Here is a 17754-nt window from a genome sequence, read left to right as displayed (position 1 = left end):
GCCCCGCCGGCGGTGCACGGGACTTCGGGTTCTTGGCGCCCTCGCCGGCACCCGTTTGCGTCCCTTCCGCATTGCCGGCAGCATCCCAGAGGGGTCGCGTGTCCTCGCGTGTGCAGGCCCGGGCCCGCCCCCCGTGTGTGACGCCTGCTCCGAAGAGCGTGCCCCTCGGCGTGAGGAGCCGACGTGGCTGCCTGCCCGGTGCTGCCTCGCGTGCCACCGGGAGCTGAGTGACTCCCGCATGGCTGACTGCTCCGCCACCCCCAGGCCTGTACCAGCGGGGACGTGCACCAGCTGCTGGCCGAAGTCCAGAAGGCGCAGAGTCTCCTGGGCCACGTCCGAGGCCTGCACCGCAGCGCCCCCTGCGAGGAGCTCGCGGGCCTGGCGGAGGAGGAGGTAGGTGTGAGCCAGGGTTCTGGGACCGTGTCCAGGAGGCACTCGGCTGGCTTCGCTCCATCCTCCTCTGACTCCTGTCGCCCAGAGGGCAGGGCTGCCGAACCCCGCCATCCCACCCCCCGCATTCTGAAAGCGAACGAAGCGGAGCCCCGCCCTCCGCCGTACCCCACCGCTCGGAGCCGGGTGGCCAGGGCAGGCTGTCCACTGTGCCAGGAGATCCTGGGGACTTCCTAACTGAAAAACGGATTTCAGGCAAGGCCAGTGGGCTCCTGCTACCCCCGCCCTCGCCCGCTCCCTGCTCCCCCATCCGGAGAATGAGGAAAACCTCAGCCACACAGAGGAGGCTGTCTGGAAGATTCTTTCCCCCTCGGGACCTTGAGTCAGGTTCATTTAACGTCGGTAGAATAGCTCGCCCAGCTTATGGACACGGCACCATTAAGCTGCCGCCAGCGCGGGGGACTTAGCTGTGGATGGAGGAGAACGGGGGTGCGTGTACCCTGGCCGGATGCCGTGGGAGACGCAGCGCTGGGACCTCTGGCCCGGCCCTTCCCCGGGCTACGCACTGTCACGGTGACAGTGACGACCAGCATCACTCTCTGAGCGCTCAACACAAGACAGGCACCGTCTCGGTTCTCAGCTTCTCTTTGCCAAAACAGCCTGCAGGGCGTGTAGGCGTACCACGAACCGCATTTTACAGGCCAGCAAACTGAAGCCGGGACGTTAAATAATTTGCCCGCGGTCACAGAGCTTGGAAATCGATTGGGCCTGAATCGAACCTAAGTCTGTCTGAGGCCCAAACCTTGCCAGGCGCCTCCCAAAATGAAAGGCATGTCCTCTTTGCGTTTGGCAAGATGGTTTTAAGGTGATACACAGATTCCTATTGTTTTAAATGTTATATGTTTAAAACTAGCTCATAGGGGTAGCAGTCTTCCTAAAAGCATTTCAATATACACAGAAAAAAGAGTCAGTTTTGAAAAGTAAATCAAATAAGATATTAAAAAGCATTAATGTTACATGTTTGATTTTAAAGTACACATATATACACATAAAGTAAATAACAGTGCGCTGATGCTCAGACGTCTGCCGCCTGGGAGGTGCTGTTCTGCGTGGTAGAACCTCCGAGAACCTCAGGTTTTCCGTGTTTCAATGTGGGCGCGTCGGGGGCCCGTGCTGGGCGAGGTCAGGGCTCCCTAAATGATTTGGGATTTGGGATTTGGCGTAGGAGGGACTTTTTAGCTCCCTGAATCCTTGTGTTTGGAGCGCCCGGAGGGGCTGCCTGCCAGGGTCGGGGTCCGAGGTGCTGATCTAAACAGCGAGGGTCGGGACGGGGCTGGGAGGGCAGGCAGACGAAACAGGAAGACGAAACAGGACCGTCCCCTGAAATCTGCGGAGAAGGGGCGAGGCTGGTGGGAGGGGGAGGGGAACTGCCTCTCGCTTGCCGGGTGACGTTTGATGGTGAAGTTTGAAGGTGACATTCAACGTGCTCCCTCGGGAGGCTGGCCAGGCTGGGAGACCGAGGGCTCCGCGGGTCTGAAATATCCTCACGGAATCCGGGTTTTCGTCGTTGACTTAGATCTCCACGGAGGCTGCCAAAGGGCCACTCGCAAGCCTCCTGCCGAAACCCCCGAAGCACGAAGCCCCCCTGACCATCGAGTTCCCAAACCTGGAGCGGACTTCCGCGGAATGGCTGAAGGTCAACGGCCTGAAAGGTGGGTCCCCAGAGAGGGCGGGGCCTGGACCCACAGGCACCCCCCCCCCCAATGCTGGAGCCTCACCCACCCCCGTCCCCGCCGGCTCCGCCTCCGCAGCCAAGAAGCTGAGCCTGTACCAGGTCCTGGCGCCCAGCGCATTCTCGCCCGTGGCGGGGTTCGTGCCCGTCCTCCAGAAGACCGTGTCGTCCACCGTCCACGAGGTAGCCCGGCCTCGGTCCCCACCGCCCGCGGCGGGGCGGCTCGTGGTGGCGGCTCCCTTCTCGCTGACGCTCGGGGAGTGAGGGTCACGGGCGGAGCCCAAGGGTCAACAGCGAGGCGGGCCCCCCACGAAGGTTTCCCTGCACCCCGTTCGGGGACGCACGGCCCTCTGTCCGCACTGCGCCTTGCGCCGACTCCCGCCGCAGCGGAATGACTGCGTGGACGGAGCCGCGGCCGGCGACGTGGCTCGGGCGGCTGGGGGGGAGGAGGAAGGGAGGTGGACAAAGCTGGTCTCCAACCTGCCCGCGAAGTCCGCCTTAGGGTCCCCCACCTAAGAACCCGCAGGCAGCATGTTTTAGGGTCTCCAACCCTGTTACACCGAAACCTCCAACCAGATCTCGTCATAAAGACCGCGGGGTTCAGGGGAGTGTCCCGAGGTGGCAGCCTGGCTCGCTGCCAGCCTTGGTGCCTCCAGGGGACCCCTGTACTGAAGGCCCCCTGCCACCAGCTCCAGCAAGGCAGAGACCTGGGCGGGGGGCAGGGGGAGGCACAATCCGCCCCCGGATGCGGTCGGCGCCCACTTCCCTCTCAGACTTCTGATTCGGGGAGCCCAGCGCCCACTCTAAACTTGCGACCCTCCCCCGTGTGGCCCCGCGTGCAGAAGGCGATGGTCCAGTTTCAGTGGCACGACGGCACGGTGAAGAACATTCACGTGGACCCGCCCTTCCTCTATGAGTACCAGGTCAGCGAGGGGGCCCAGCAGTCAGAACAGGGGTGCCGGAAGGGGAGCGGGAGGGAGGACCGTGGGCCACGGACACCGGGCCCTTGCCTGAACTCTCTCTCGTAAACGGACTGTGCTCAGCCCCGGGGCAACCTCTGGAGATTGTTTCTCCCTGGCCGCAGGCAGGGACCCGGAGGCCTCAGGCAGAAGCCCCTCACCCTTTGGGGCAAGCTCCCCCTCCTCCCCTCGTGCCCCGCAATGAAGCGCTGTGACTCCTCCCCGCCCCCCGGCCCTGCGTCAGGCTCCGCCACGATTTAGTGGACCCTTTGTACTGCCCGGCTCCCCGTGGCCTTGACGCGCCATTCCCAGACCCCTTCCTCGGCCCCGCTGTGTGCCGACGCTCACTCCGTGTGGCCCGTGGTCTGCAGAAACAGCTCAGCAGGGCCGTGCGCATGTACGAGAGGAGGATCGAGTGGCTGTCTCTGGCCAGCAGAAGAATCTGGGGCACGGTCTGCGAAAAAAGGTACGCTCCCGCCACCCCGCCCCGTAGTGTTTGGGGTACGTGTTGCAGCCCGCATCCAGCTTGCAGACGCCCTGCTGGGAGCATCGGAAGCCGCCACTTAGGTTGAGGAAATGTCACCGCCATCGGCGACAACATGAGTAATGCCGTCACTGCGCTACTCAGGGCGCTTGGCGTTAAGCAGCAGCAGAAGCTAAGCGCCAATCATTCAGCTCAAACGAAACGGGGAAGTCTGGTGAGGGTGACAGAAAATTCCAGCACAGAGCCGAAGGCCATCTTCAGGCGCGGCCGGTCCAAGGCTCGGGCGTCTGTCTCCACCGCTCAGCTCAGCTCGTTGGCTTTGTCCTCGGGCAGCCTCACCCCTCCAGGTGGCACAGCCACCTCCTGAAGCTCCCAACTTCCTCCCCGAGCTTGGGGCGCGGGCCCACCCCTGAGTTCTCCACCCCTGGCGATCCGATCGCCTAGAGTCAAACACACACTCTCAGGGCTTGGGGAGGCGGCAGCTCTACCCCAGACAAATGGGCGGAGAGGGGCAGGCGGCATGTTTCCCCACGTTGCCCGAGGGGGTGACAGGCGCCCAGCGGGGAGAAGCGAGGTGCCCGGCAGAGCCGCTGTGGTCACTCGGTGCCTTAACTCGATGTGTCGCCCCTACGAAGCCGTGGGCTCCACCTATTACAGCCTTTCGATCTCAATGCCGCCCTAGGAGGAGCCTCATTAGAAAGAGTTTATGCTTCGCCACGCCAAGGGGCTGAGAGGTGTGGCGACTTGCCTAAGGCCACACAGGAAGTGGGACCCGAACCAAGGCCTCTCTGGCTCTAAACCCAGGGGATTTCCTTTTGCCGTCCACAGAGGAGGGGGGAACGTAAGGTCAGAAACAGCACAAGAAGGAGCAGGTAGAATGTGGCTAGCGATCTCGGCACAGAGCAGAGTCAGGAAGCCATGGACACTTCCCCGTGGCCTGGATACACTTCTTTCCTTGTCTGACTCGCTTACCTCGTTAAAGACCCAAACGTAACGATGCTGAATGCCAGTGCTTTGAAACGAGGAAGCGTGCGGAAGTCACGGTATGGGAGTCACTGTACGCAGCCCCTGCCCCCCGAACCGTCTTCGCCGTGAGACTCCATTCCATGACGGGGCCCCCCGGGAGAGAAGGTCCCGTGGCCCCCTCAGTCCGCTGCTGTAAACCAGCCTCCACCGACCTCAAGCCACGTGGAGGTTTCGAAAGCCGGCTGTGAACCTGGCATGTGAAGAGAGTTCCCCTGGAAAAAAACTTGAAATAGTAAGATGGAACAGAACGAACACTATCTGAGCGGTTCCGTTCTGCCCTTCGAGCTCGTGTTTCTTTTTAGGGTGGTTGTACTGCTCGACATCTCGGCGGCCAATTCCACGTACATTATTCACATCCAGCACTCCCTACGCCTTCTGCTGGAGGAGCAGCTGTCCAACAAGGACGCCTTCAACGTCATCGCGTAGGCTCCCAGGGCCCAGGCGGGGGGGGGGGGGGGGTGCTGGCCGGTGCACCCCCGGGGCCGAAGCCTCGGGCCGGACGCGGGCGACAGACGTGCTGGGCACCCAGCATCCCAGCGTGGCCGGCAGTTTATCTGATTCCGATGATCTCGTTTGGGGCGTTGAATAATTAAATGGTAGCTGGACAGTTCCAGGGGCGCGAAGGCGATAACCGGCCCCCAAACGCTGCCCGGTCAGCTGAGATCAGGTAACTCCGCCCATTGCCCCATTTGGCTTCTAAGCTGATAAACACAAGAGAGAAAAAGGGGTCACGCCCCAGCCTTAGTGCCCAGCTCAGGGCCCGCAAGGCGTGGCATGTAGGATTCCAATTCTAAATTTTAATTTTCTGTGTAGCTACGTATAATTACATTATATAGGCTTATATATAACTATACGTATTTAAAGTATGTGTAACAATATAATGTAGAAGTTATATATTTTATATAATTTTACGTATAAATTTAAAATTTAAATGTTTTTTATATTTATAGATTTTTAAAATTACATGGAACTATATATTTAAATTATATATCACTATATTTAAATTGTATATAACTATATATCACATATTTAAATTATATTGGTATATAACTATGTATCACATTATTTAAATTATATGTGATATATAGCTTCGATATATCTAGTTACATATCATTTAAATATATATAATTTTATACATATTTTTAATTGCATACCACTTTCATTAATTAGGGGGGAAAAAGAGAAAAGGAACCCACCGGAACTACACATTTTTACCAACTTTCACGTGTAATTGGGAGTGTTCTAACTATTCAGTCAGCAGTTAAGATTATATATTCTAATACCAGAGCCTAATCTTTTCCTAATAAATGTATAGAACATAGAGAAGCATTTTAGGCCCTGTTTTCATGCATTCATTTATCCGCCCGTCCATCCGCGCGCTCATTCGTGCGGCAAAGCCCGTGGCCCCGTCCCTGAGGTAGGCGTTAGGGTGCGGACCCTCGGACACAGAACCTGTCCCCGGGGAACGCCCGGCGCACGCGTGGGTGGCAGGCGCATCGAGAACTAAGTGCTGCGAAGTGTTTTCTGTAGAAAAGGCGGCAGGCGGGACGCGGGGCTGGGGGGACCTTCGCGGGGCTGGGGGGACCTTCGCGCGGCGCGGGGACCCGCGGGCCGGGCCACGACGGCCGGCAGGTGCCGCCGGGCGAGGGGGCGCGAGGGGCGGGGCGCAGGGCATCGTGGGAGGCGGGAGGTGCTGCTGCCGAACTCGGGGCATCAGCGCCGCGCGGATCCGGGGGGAGGGGGGTCTGCACCCCGGCTCAGCGGAGGGGCGGGGCGGCGCACCCCGAAACACACAAACCGATCGAAGCGGGAGCTGCGGCGCAGGCCGGGAGCGGGAGGCGTGTCGCGAGCTCGCGTCAGTGCCGGGGAGCTCGAGGGGGGCGCCGAGGCCGGCCCGGCGGGGTCTGGGCCCGGCTCTGCCCGCGGGGGGCCCCGCGGCACGAACGAGCGGGGACCCTGGCCGGGCAGAGACCTCCCGTGGCGGCCCAGCCGTGCCGCCCTCGCACGTGGGGAGAGGGGCCAGGTGCGGCCCTCCCGGGGCCCGGGGCACCTGGGGGCACCTGGGGGCACCCGGGGGCACCTGGGAGCCCTCCGCCCGGGCGTGAGCCTCTGCCCTCCCCTCCGAGGTTCGGCAGCAGCGTGGAGAGCTGGCGGCCCGAGCTGGTCCCTGTGAGCCAGGACAACCTGCAGAGCGCCTGGCGGTAGGTGACGCTCTCTAGACCCCGCCCCCCCACACACACAGCACGATCCAGCAAACACCTGCCTCCGCCCCGCCCCTCCCTGCGGCCCGCCAGCACGGCCTCCCCCCAGCACGGGCTCCCCACAGCACGGCCTCCCCCAGCACAACCTCCCTGCCTCCCTGTGGCCCCCACCCCCAGCACGGCCTCCCCGCCCCCCCCAGGTGGGCCCTCACGCTGCGGTGTGGGGGCAGCAGGAACGTCCTCGGGGCCCTGCGCAAGGCCGTGGAAGTGGACTTCAAGGACAAAGACAAGCACCAGGCGCAGGGCCTGTACCTCTTTACGGGGGGCATCCCCGACCAGGACATGGTGGGTAGGCCACGTCCTGGGCCCCCCGTCCCTCACAACCTCACGGCTTCCCCCCGGGGGGCCCGAGCAGCTCAGGCCAGCGCCGTTTTCCACAGTCGGCGTCCGCGTGCAGGGAACGGGCGGGGGTGGTGGTCGCACGCGGGCCCCGGTGGAAAGGTCCGGCCCGTTCCCCGGGGACGTCGATGGCTGTGACACCAGGCTCTCGGCCCAGCTCCCGGCCTCTCCCTGTTAAGACACAGAACTTGTGACCCAGCTCGCTCGTGTTGCCGTCCGCGGAGCCAGGCACCAGGCCAGGCACGCAGTAGGCCCTCGAGAGACCTGAGGCCGGTGGCTTCAAGAGCGTCCGCCGTGCCCCACACCCGCCCCGTCCCCCACAGGCCCTGCTCAGCGCCTACGTGGCCGAGGCCTGCGGCGGCTGCGACCTGCAGCTGAACGTGTGTCTCTTCTACGTGGGCGAGCCACGGATGGACTCCACGCCCCCCGCCTGCTACGCCAGCCGCGCGGACACGGCCACCGCCTACCGCCAGGCCACCTGGGCCGCGGGCGGCCGCTTCCACTGGTTCGGGGACACAGGTGCGTGAGCGGTGGCCGGGTGCCTCTTCCCAGGTGCGTCGGTCCCAGCCCAGGTCCTGGGGCCAGAGCTGCAGGCCAGAAGAGCACACGTCGCCGTCCTCTGCGCGCGGGCGCCCGCGGTGTGGAGGCGCCCAGGGCCGCCCGCCCGCGCGCTTGAAACCTGGTTAGAATGGTCAATTTCATGTTAGGTCTATTTCACCACGGTTTTCTTTTTTTAAGTGATAAAAGAAAGGTAAAACCGTTTCTAAATACTTTAGCGTTGGAAAGGGCCCTCAGGCCCCTTTTTCCAAAAACGAGGAGTGTTCGCCGCAGGTGGTTGGCAAGACAGAGGAACACGGGGCAACAGGTTTCGGGGGATCAGACTATGCCACCCCAGAACACGCCCCTGGGGCATAAGCTTTATTTTGAGCTGAAGACAGTTGAGAAACGTCAAATCCCAGAAAAGCTCTCTGCGGCCCCCTCTACTTGCTTAAAAGCAGTACCTAAATTTACATTTGTAGAGGGATCTCCAGTGCCCCAAGAGAACAGTGACTCTGAGACTCCGAGTCGCCCACCACGACTCCAGCTTCTCCCCCGCCCAGAGCGCACCCAGAGGAGTCTCCGTGACAGACCTTGCTGAGACAGCCCCGTGTCCGTCAGCACCCCCCCACCCCACATTCCCCGTCCCCCAGGTCGCCGCCTCTAAAAGCCTGCACCCCTGTCTTCCTGGCCCCGCTACAAACCGCATCGTCCTTTGCCAAGATGCTGCGTGAGCCCCAAGCCCTCCTGCACGCCGCCCTCAGCCACAAACTCTGTTTCCCTCCTGCTGATCTGTCTTGGGTCAGTTTAACTTCCCGGGCCCCAGCCAGATAACCTAGGAGGGAAAAGTTTTTTCCCTCCACTAAATAGTGGTTAGATTTTCTTGTTTTAACACTTCATTAAAAAAAAAAAAAAAAAAAGCTAGCTTTCCATTGCTGACAGCGACATAGTGTTTTTTAAAGATGCACTTTTAAAGATCCAAACTAGACTTATTGTGGGGATCATTTTGCAATACCATTAACCCTTGGACAGTGAGCGGTTAAGGGCCCCCCACACCTGTGATGTCAAAAATCCACAAAGAACTCTTGACTCCCCAAAAAACTTAACTACTAAGAGCTTACTGTTGACCGGGAGTGTCACCGATCACGTAAGCAGCCAATGACACATTTTCTAAGTTATACGTATTACATACCGTATTATTACAGTAAAGCAAGCTAGAGGAAACAAAGTTATTAAGACAATCTTAAGAAAGAGAAAAATCCATTTATAGTATTTATTGGAAAAAATCCGTGCGTAAGCGGACGCGTGCAGTTCAAACCCGTGTGGTTCAAGGGTCAGCTCTATATCACGAATTTCGAATCATGACGTCATACACCTACAGTGAATTTAACGCTAGATGTCAATTATATCTCAATAATGTCTGTCCGTCTATCTACTTTTACGAGAGCAAAAGTGAATTGATAAAAAATGAAAATCAGTGGTTTCGGTGGTATCCAGGTACAGCAGAATTGCGACAGTGACTCAAGGGCGAGTGACTTGGGCCACTGGTGGGTCCCGACCTCCCTGATTCACAGAAGAAGAAATGGCACCTCAGGGCACGAGACGCCTCTGGCCACGAAGTTAGCGGCGGAGCCGGGGCTGGAGCTCGGGCCCGCTTTTTCCATGAACAGGATGCTAGGCACACACATTTAAATTACTATTGGTGGGGTTTTTTTTTTTTACCAATAATCACCAATTACTAAGATCACCACTCCTGATAACATTACTACTAATCACAGCAAACACAGAACGGTTATTGCAGGCCAGACGCGGTTCTAAGCATGTTACGAGTCACGACTCATCCCTCCCACGCAGTAATCCTGTGATGTGCGTCCTCGTTACCCCCATTCCGTAGATGGGGGGGCAGAAGCACAGCCCCAAAGCACGTAGGCCGTGAGCGGGGGAGCCGGGAGCTGAAGCCGGGCGGGCGGGGTCGGGTCCAGAGTGGGTCTTCTTAGCATTAGGCTCGGGTCCCTCTGGGACTAGTCCTCAGTATTCACTACAGACATTGGTCCCTCACAGTCCCAAGGTCGGTCTCTGAGTCACTGGAGTCGTAGGCCCTCTGCTCCTGACCGGCTCTTCCTGGGGGTGTGCGCTCTTGGCTGGGTGCCGGGGTGCCGGGCCAGCCCCACCCTGGGTTACCTCCCGGAACTACCCCTGGACTGTGGAGGGGTGGAGGCTGCTCAGCGCGGCCCATCCCGACCCCACCCTGGGGGGGTCGCCCGTCCACACCCTCCTAAATGCAGACCCAGACACTGGCCCGCATCCTGCCCCTCCCCCATACCGGCCGTGTGCTCTGTTTCTAGGCATTTTCGAGAGCGACGACATCAGCGCCATCGCGTCTGAGATGGAGAAGGCCCTCAACTACTCGGAGAAGGTACGCAATGCCTTTCGGGGGGCGGGGCGGGCGGCTCCGTGTGGGTCCTGGGGCTGCCGGCCTGTTCTCTCCTCTGAAGGCCCTGGGCGGCTTCCAGTGGGGGCAGGGTTAAAGAAAACACGAATCGCCCCAGATGCCTGTGAGAAACGGGGAGCAAGACTTTATGCAAGGCTACTGCAGCTGGGGGAGGGGGGACCTCAACCGCAACAGCAGAGACGTCGGGGTTCAGAGGCGATGCGCAGAGTGGCAGGGCCGTGGGTGGGATACTGCCGAGAGAGACCTCGCTCGCTTTCGAGGACAGGGGAGTCCTTGCCACATGGACCTAACGGGAATCGTGCTGAAGGCAGGCCGAGGACTTAGACGTCCACTGACCCCCAAGGCCTCAGATGAGGCGTGGGGTGTCCTGCAGGGCGCTGGCCTCAGGCCCGTGTGCTGTCCCTTCTGGCCGCCTCTGCGTTCCTTGAACGCTCGCTCATGCCGGAACTCGGTCCCCTGCCAGTCCGCATTGTGCCAGACCCGCAAAATGTCACTTCCCCAGAGAAGGGAGCGGAGCAGTGGGGGGGGGGGGGGAGGGGGGCGGGCCTGGAGAGGTGGGAAGCTGCCGGAGCGTGTCAGGAGCAGCGAGAAGGGAAATGAGCGAGCGACATGAGAACATGCGGGGAAGAACCGCCCCGGCGTGTGCGGGGCGAGGGGGAAGGAGAGATCGCAGAGTAACTCGCCAGTTCCTCGCCTGGGGGGGCGGGGGGGCCTGGGAGACCACCCTGCCGGAACTGGCCCAGGGAGAGAGAACAGGAGGAAGAGCCCTGGCGGGCGGGGTGCGGAGGGGCAGCTGGGACAAGGCGAGGTCGCATGTCTGTCAGGCAGGTGGGAAGAGACGAGGGGTGGACGGTTCAAGCCGCGGGGTGGACAGAGGGCAGGCGGGTGTCTGGTCAAGGTAGGGAGGTGGGAGGGGCCTGCGAAGGAGCCTCGGCCTGGCTCTTAACGTAATTACCACCATTTGCAGGACACGCACGGTGAGTTCCTGGGGACCAGGGCCACAGCTTCACGGGCGGCCTGAGGCTGCCCTGGGTGCGCTAGCCGTCCTCTCCTTCGGCTGTAAATAATTATTAGCGAGCCTTTGCAGCGGGTGCGAAACGTGCGGGCGGGGGAACGGGCGTAAACGCCGCTGTCCTGCCGGCGCCCAGAGTCAGCCCGGGCAGGCGGCGGGCGACAGGCGCGCGCGGCCGCCAGGTGCGCACGGCCGCCAGGTGCCCGCGGACGCCAGGTGCGCGTCCGGAAGCAGCCGGCCCGGGAACGCGCACGCCTGGGCGCGAGCTGCAGGTCCTCTGCATCCGGGTAGCGTGGCCTTGGGCACGTCCCCCAAACGCCGGGAGCTTTGGTTTGCTCATCTGTACCTGCCCGACCAGCGTCGCGGGCGCAAGGGTTCCAGATGCCCAGGCGTTGGCCGGCCCACAGCCCGGTGCCTCCGGGGCCCTCCACGCGGCCCTGACCGGTGGGATCGCTCTGCAGCGCCCTCCGCCCCAGAGGCGTTGCAGGGACGGAGAGCGGCGTCCAGGGGCGCGCGCGGACCCCGTCGCCTGCTGCGCGGCCTGCGTGCGTCCGGCCCCTGCCCGGGGTGCCGCTGACGCCCCGATCCTCGTTGCAGTGCGCCTTACTCGTGTCCTCGCTCAAGAACCAGGCTAGGAAGGAGCTGCAGAGCGCAGCGCCCGCCAAGGAGAAGCCCAAGGCGCTCAGGCAAAGACGGCAGCCGGAGAGGCTCAGGCCGGCCAAGCCCGCGGCCCGCGCGGTGCCCGGAACGGTTTGACCCCCCACCCCCACCCCACCCCCGAAAACATGCAGAGGATTTTGTTTCCGCTTCGTCTCCTGCTCTTTGCTAGACCCTCAGCGGCCAGGGCCAGACCCCCAGCCCGCGAGGTCGGGGGGCGCGCGGCGTCCCCCGCGGTGGGGGTCCCATGGGGCGGCGCAGTGCTGGGGCGCCGGGTCCGTGCTCGGGGGCAGCTCCGGCCTCCGCCCCCCGCCCCGGGCGCCGCCGGCCTGTCCTCTGGCCCGGCCCCGAGGACCCCACGGGACCGGGCCGGCCGGTGCCTGGCTGTTCAGGCGGGAGGGCTTGTCCGGAAGGGCCGCTCGGCGAAGGAAGGGGGGCGGCTCGGTGCCCACGGGTTCCCGCTGCCGCCACGGCCCGAGGCCCAGCGGGGGCCCCTGGCGCCGCCTGTTGCGTCTGTCCCGCGTGAAATGCACCCCTCTGCGGCCCGAAAGGGGGCTCCCGGGGGTGCGGCTGGGGAGACCCCGGCTGGGGAGACTCCACAGCGTGGCGAGCAGAGGGCACGAGGGTGTCGGTGCGCCTCGCAGCGGTCCCCTAACTGATGCCCTGTGCGCATGCGCCCTTCAGCACGGGGCCACCCGTCCCAAGGATGTGCCTCTGACACCCCCCTACTCCGCCCCCCGATTTCCAGGGGTTTTGTCCTCCATCCTAGAGCTCCACCGGGTTTCAGGAGTCAACCTAGAGACTTTGTACCCCCTCCCTCCCTAGATTCTGAGGCGACACCCCTTAAGTCCAGAGTCTGCCTCTTGGGCCTTTGGAGCTGCCTCAGCTAATTCAGTGTGAGGGCGCTGAGGCCCTGCCCAGGCCTCCAGCAGGCCCCCTGAAACCCGGGCCTGGGGCCCCCCGGAGAGGCAGCTCAGTCTGGGGTCTCAGCTGCTCCCGCGGCCCTGGCCCTGGACAACTGTCGCCATGGCCACACCCCAGCCGTGCCCAGTCATGAGGACCCTCCCGCTCCACCTGTCAATCTCAGTCCAGTTGGGAGGGGAGTGGGGAACAGGTGAAGAACATTCTGGCAAATCCGCACATCCACACGCACGTGCTTACACACGTACTTTTTCACCTCGAAACCCAGAGTCCCCTCAGTCTGTGGCAGGAGATGCAGCAAAGGTGTCCGAGGACTCTGCCCTCTCAGGCCTCTCCCCGCGAAGGTGCCTCGCTGTCAGGTTGAGGCCGGCGCAGCGGGTGGGGGCGCCTCTGCCGCAGAGGACAGGCCCCTGTTCAGAGAGACTGCCTGTTTTCCAGGGCGTTAAAGATGACCATGACAGAAAGCGGAGTCCCCCCCTGAGAGCTCCGGCAGGGCGTCCACGCAAAGCGGGCGTCCCGCCAGGTGAGGCATGGCTGCCGTGGGCGGGGCGGGGTGGGGGGGCGCACGGGGGCAGCCGAGCTGCCCCAATAATGACAGTTATGGAGACGATCAGTGATCACGCATCTTTCGGCTAAGAATGTCCCTGTAAAGCGTACAACACTCAGCTCATGGGGCAGGTCATCTGTTAGTTCCCCATTTTACGATGAAGAAGAGACTCGGGCTCAGAGCACTAAGAATAGCGAGCAGCCCGGGCTGGCTGATCAGGGCTCGGGGGCATTTATGAGGTGCTCAGCGTCCGGCACCTGGGGCCGCGCATCCTCCACGCAACGCCTGAGCCGCATCGCAGCAAGGGGTTCGGGGCGGAGTCCTGGCATCTGCAGCCCCTGGCCGGACCCTTCGCAAAGTGCTTCTCTCCCCTCTGAGCTGGGGGGCCACGAGCACGAGCCGAGCCGGGCGCGGAAGGCGCTCACCCCAGCCGACAGGCCGCATGTCCTCTCGCTGCAGCCCGGCCAGCCAAGGACGCCGCCGCCCCCGGACGTAGGAGGGGGACCAAGTCGAGGGAGGCCGGGACGGCTCTGTCACTGTTTTACATGGAGACGGGGAATAACGTGGGTGAGTGGGAGGCCACCCAGATGTCCGGGCGGCCCCGTCGCCCTGTGGGACCGCGACGTCGGCAGGCCCCGTGGGAAGGACACGGCCCCTGTCCTAGGACCTGGGCGGCAGGCCTGTCCTCACCCCGCTCAGGTCTCCCAGTCTGGGGAGGGGGCAGGAGAGTCCACACTGAAGGGTCCCCAAGGCCCCTGGGCGCAGCGGGCCTGCCCCACCCTCCAGGGTCAGCGTCCTCAGCTCCGAGGCTGCCAGGGGAGGGGGTGCACAGGAGCCCGGGCCAGCCCGACAGTGCCGAGCCATGGCTCAGATGCCGGCACCCTCACCGAGGCATGGAGAATTCAGGCCCCGCTCGCCCGCCCGATCCGCCCAAGCTTCCCTTTCTACCTCTCAGCAAATCGCACCCAAGGAATTTTACACCTGACCCGGCTGGCAGAGAAACTGATGTGGGAAGGAGGGGCGGGGAGGGAGGCACGCAGATAATCTCGCTCCGTTTCTCCCAGGCTCCGTGTACAAGAGATACCCTCGGGGGCGGGCCATCCGGGGGCCTACGGCTTCTGTCGAGCTACCCAGAAAGGACACGGTCTGCTCGAGCCAAGAGGTATGAGGCTGTGGGCACCAGCGCACGTCCCCGGGGCGATCATTCCTGCTGCCAGCCGTTACTCCCAGGAGGGCGGGCAGACTTGGACGCGGGGTTGGGGGGGGGCATCTGCTTAGAATGACGGCGTAAGGTGGCAAATGGGATAAGGATTCAGGACACCTCGGCTCGAAACCCAGGTCTTGGCATTTCCTAGCCGGGCGACCGTGGCTAAGTCCCTTAGCCACAGTCACTCCTGATGTCATCGTTTGTACAGTGAAGACACTCGTACCGCTGTAATAGGACCGATGACTAACTGAAGCGTAAAGTCCTTGGTGGTGTCAGACCCTCCCGGCCGCAAGCAACAGAAACCCACCTTCTTGTTTGCCTGCAGATAGAGCATCATTCTTCCCATAGCTGCTCAGGGAAAGGCTGAGCTCGGTTCCCACTGAGCCGGTCGCGGGTGCCGTGGGGAGTAGTAGCAGGTGCTCAATAAACATTCTTCCCTGTTCCCCATATTTCTTGGGCATCTGTCCCCAGCACTGTGGAAGGACTCTGAATGGGACGCATGCCCAGTGAGGACCTAGGAACCCCACCATTCAAACATAAGACAGGTTTCAAACCAGAGGTTTTAATCGACGAGTCAGTCATTCATTTAAGCTTGAGTTCCCCCAAGATAATAGTTCTTTCCTTTATTCTAAAGTGGGTAGCAAATTTTGGGCTAAAAAAACTGAAGATGGACATCTCCAGACGCATCGGTCCTAACTGCACTCACCAGCGGTCGGCATGGAGCCCGGCGGCCGCCAAGCACTGCAGCGTCCTGCCCAGCGTGGAGGTCAACGTACGTGGGGCTTGTTGTCTCTCCTGCCTCCCCTCGGCCACCAGCGGCAGCATGTGCGGGGAAGGGCTGCCAGTGACGGCCACACGCCACTGTGGCTTCTAGTCTCCCTGCTAAAACCCCGCCTCCCTCAAAGTGGGGCCGCTCTCAGGGAAGAGCAGACACAGAATCTGTCGGGAGCAAAGCGAACCCCTCAGAGTGCCTGAAACCACACTCCAGGGGCAGCCGGGCTCCCCGGAGCGAGGGGCAGACGCCTTCCCCCCCAGGACGGATGGGGGGGGTCTGTTGGGGTGGCGGGGAGCAGAGGGCGAGTGCTGCTCTCCGTGTGCTACTTCGGGGCTCATGTTTTCTCGCCGCTTCGACGCTGGAATGAGCAAATTTAGTACGAAATGAAAAGCTAGCTGTGTTTTTATTTAAGAAGACCCTGTTTCCTTTCCTTGCCCTTTGCTTAAACCTTAGCAACAGGACTGGAACCGTAAAGCTAAAAGGCGCCACCGAAGTCGAAATGACCCGCCAGAAAGATGTGACGGGAGCTCCGCTGCCCCCTTCGCTGTCGGGGCCACGTTTCCGTTTGTCACTGACGGGGCCGCCCCTCCTACCATTCAGGGTTTTCTCTTTTAATTTAGAGATACCGTACTTTTTACGATGACAGTGACCTCTTTGGTCACAAAACGGTCATCGTCATTTCCCCATTCCTTTCTAGAACCGCACATCTGGCCGTATAATAATAAAAAGAAAAGAGTCGTCAACAAACATAAACGCGTAACAGTGTTTTGGAAGTTACGAACCGCAAGAGACTAGACTGTGTTAGGGGGTGATGGGGGTGATGGAGAAAAAGCTGACGGGGGGAACCCCACCTCCACTCGCCTCGATCCAGGGGACAGTGAGACACATTCAGTGGACGCCCAGGGAGATCGACGCGTACATCGCGTGCCTGGAGAAGGTGACCAGACGCTACGTCCAGAGACTGCAGTGGCTGCTGTCCGGTGAGCCTGCCTGCCGTCCCGGGGGGCGGAGGGGCTCGAGGGGAAGCGGAAGTCAGCCCCGGGTCCCCCGAGCCGGCCACTCATGAGCTGTCGGGTTGGGGAGTAGGGCTCCCCGGGCGTGGCTGCATTTAGGGCGGACCGGGCTCCATGGACTGGTCCGGGAAGGGAGAGACGGGACGGGTCCCAAGAAGCCCCTGCTCCTTGCGAAGAGCACCCGGCCGCTCCGGAGAGGTGCATGGACCGGGCCGGCTGAGGAGAGCAGGGCGGGCTGGGGTCAGGACGTGGTCTGAGCATCCGGTCCCAGAGGCCGGGCCGGCAGCTGCTTCCGGACGGGAGGGCCGTAGGCTCTGGGGCCTGGCGGGGTCTTTGGACAGTAGGAGGCGGAGCCTTTCACAGTGGTCCCTGGGTGGGCCGCTCGGGGCTCTCTGCAGCGGACCCTGGTGTGCACAGCCCGCGGGCAGTGGGTACGCGATGCCTGCCCCTTCCCAGGCCTCTGGAGAGTAGTGGTTAGCGGCCGCCTAAAGTGAGGCCCAGAGGACCTGGGTATGAAGCCCACTGGCCCTGCCGGACAGGATGACCCTGGGCAAGCCGCCGCCCTCCCGCCTTCCCTGGAGGCGAGTCGCCGGCCTCTCCAGCTTCTCTCCGCTCAGACGAGCTGTGCTCTTCCCTCCCTCCCCGCACCCCGCCTCTGTCTTCGGCTCGCGGCGTGCGCCCCGCCGCCGTCGCCTGTCTGCTCCCCAACCCGCACCCCTGGAGTCCAGCCTCACCCCAAACCCCGCCGGAACCCCCAAGGAGCTGCGGCTGCGCGCGACCTCTGTCTCTCCTGCGGGCCCTGTGCTGGGGGCTCCATGGGGCGCTGGCCCCCCTCACTCGCCGTTGCACCGTGCCCCGGGCCGGGCACGCAGCAGGTGCCCAGCGGGCCCTGTGCTGGGTGACATGGTTTCCAGCCCCCACGATACTTGACACCACGTAGTCCAATCACTTGACTTTAGGGCCGAGGACACTAGGGCCAGGGTGTGTGTGACCACTTGGGAGAACCACGCCGAAATCTTGGCTCCCCAAAGCCCAGAGCCCAGACAGCGGGTTCCCCCCCCTACCCACCCACAGCGTCACGAAGGCCATCTCCTGCTGCTGACCCAGGAGGCGGCCGCCTGGCGAGACCGCACACTTGACAGCCGGCCGCACGGAAAAGCCCCCAGGAGGGGCCGTCCCTCACCGCCTGCCCCCCTCTGCCCCCCTCTGCCCCCCTCCGCCGCGGAACAGGGAGCCGCCGGCTGTTCGGTGCCGTTTTGGAGAGGAAGGTGTGCATCCTGCTGGACACCTCGGGGTCCATGGGCCCCCACCTGCAGCAGGTGAAGACGGAGCTGATTCTGCTGATTTGGGAGCAGCTTCGGAAACACTGTGACGGGTGAGGGGCAGGGGCATGGGCGGCCGGGCAGTCCTGGGGCATCGCTGGCCACGGGCACCCCACCCCC

General features: G+C 62.3%; 1 protein-coding gene across 3 annotated transcripts in view; it reads left to right on the top strand.

Annotated features, from left to right (window-relative positions):
- Positions 1-17754, top strand: part of VWA3A (von Willebrand factor A domain containing 3A) — a 39653-nt gene that overhangs the window by 17108 nt on the left and 4791 nt on the right. For 2 of the 3 annotated variants that reach the window (XM_036225955.1, XM_036225954.1), the window contains exons 13-29: positions 265-393; positions 1967-2102; positions 2202-2305; positions 2965-3045; positions 3453-3547; positions 4894-5013; positions 6718-6792; positions 6993-7137; positions 7515-7710; positions 10074-10144; positions 11790-11942; positions 13209-13293; positions 13777-13884; positions 14382-14479; positions 15159-15296; positions 16171-16279; positions 17543-17687. In XM_036225955.1, the coding sequence (XP_036081848.1) occupies positions 265-393; positions 1967-2102; positions 2202-2305; positions 2965-3045; positions 3453-3547; positions 4894-5013; positions 6718-6792; positions 6993-7137; positions 7515-7710; positions 10074-10144; positions 11790-11942; positions 13209-13293; positions 13777-13884; positions 14382-14479; positions 15159-15296; positions 16171-16279; positions 17543-17687 (1988 nt within the window). Of the gene's footprint in view, positions 1-264; positions 394-1966; positions 2103-2201; positions 2306-2964; positions 3046-3452; positions 3548-4893; positions 5014-6717; positions 6793-6992; positions 7138-7514; positions 7711-10073; positions 10145-11789; positions 11943-13208; positions 13294-13776; positions 13885-14381; positions 14480-15158; positions 15297-15752; positions 16280-17542; positions 17688-17754 lie in introns of those variants that run through there. The other variant, XM_036225956.1, reaches the window with a different exon arrangement.

The sequence above is a fragment of the Rousettus aegyptiacus genome, unplaced genomic scaffold (assembly GCF_014176215.1).
Source record: "Rousettus aegyptiacus isolate mRouAeg1 unplaced genomic scaffold, mRouAeg1.p scaffold_m13_p_8, whole genome shotgun sequence".
NCBI lineage: Eukaryota > Metazoa > Chordata > Mammalia > Chiroptera > Pteropodidae > Rousettus > Rousettus aegyptiacus.
The sequence above is the reverse complement of the archived record's forward strand: the minus strand, read 5'-3'. Positions and strand labels throughout refer to the sequence as shown.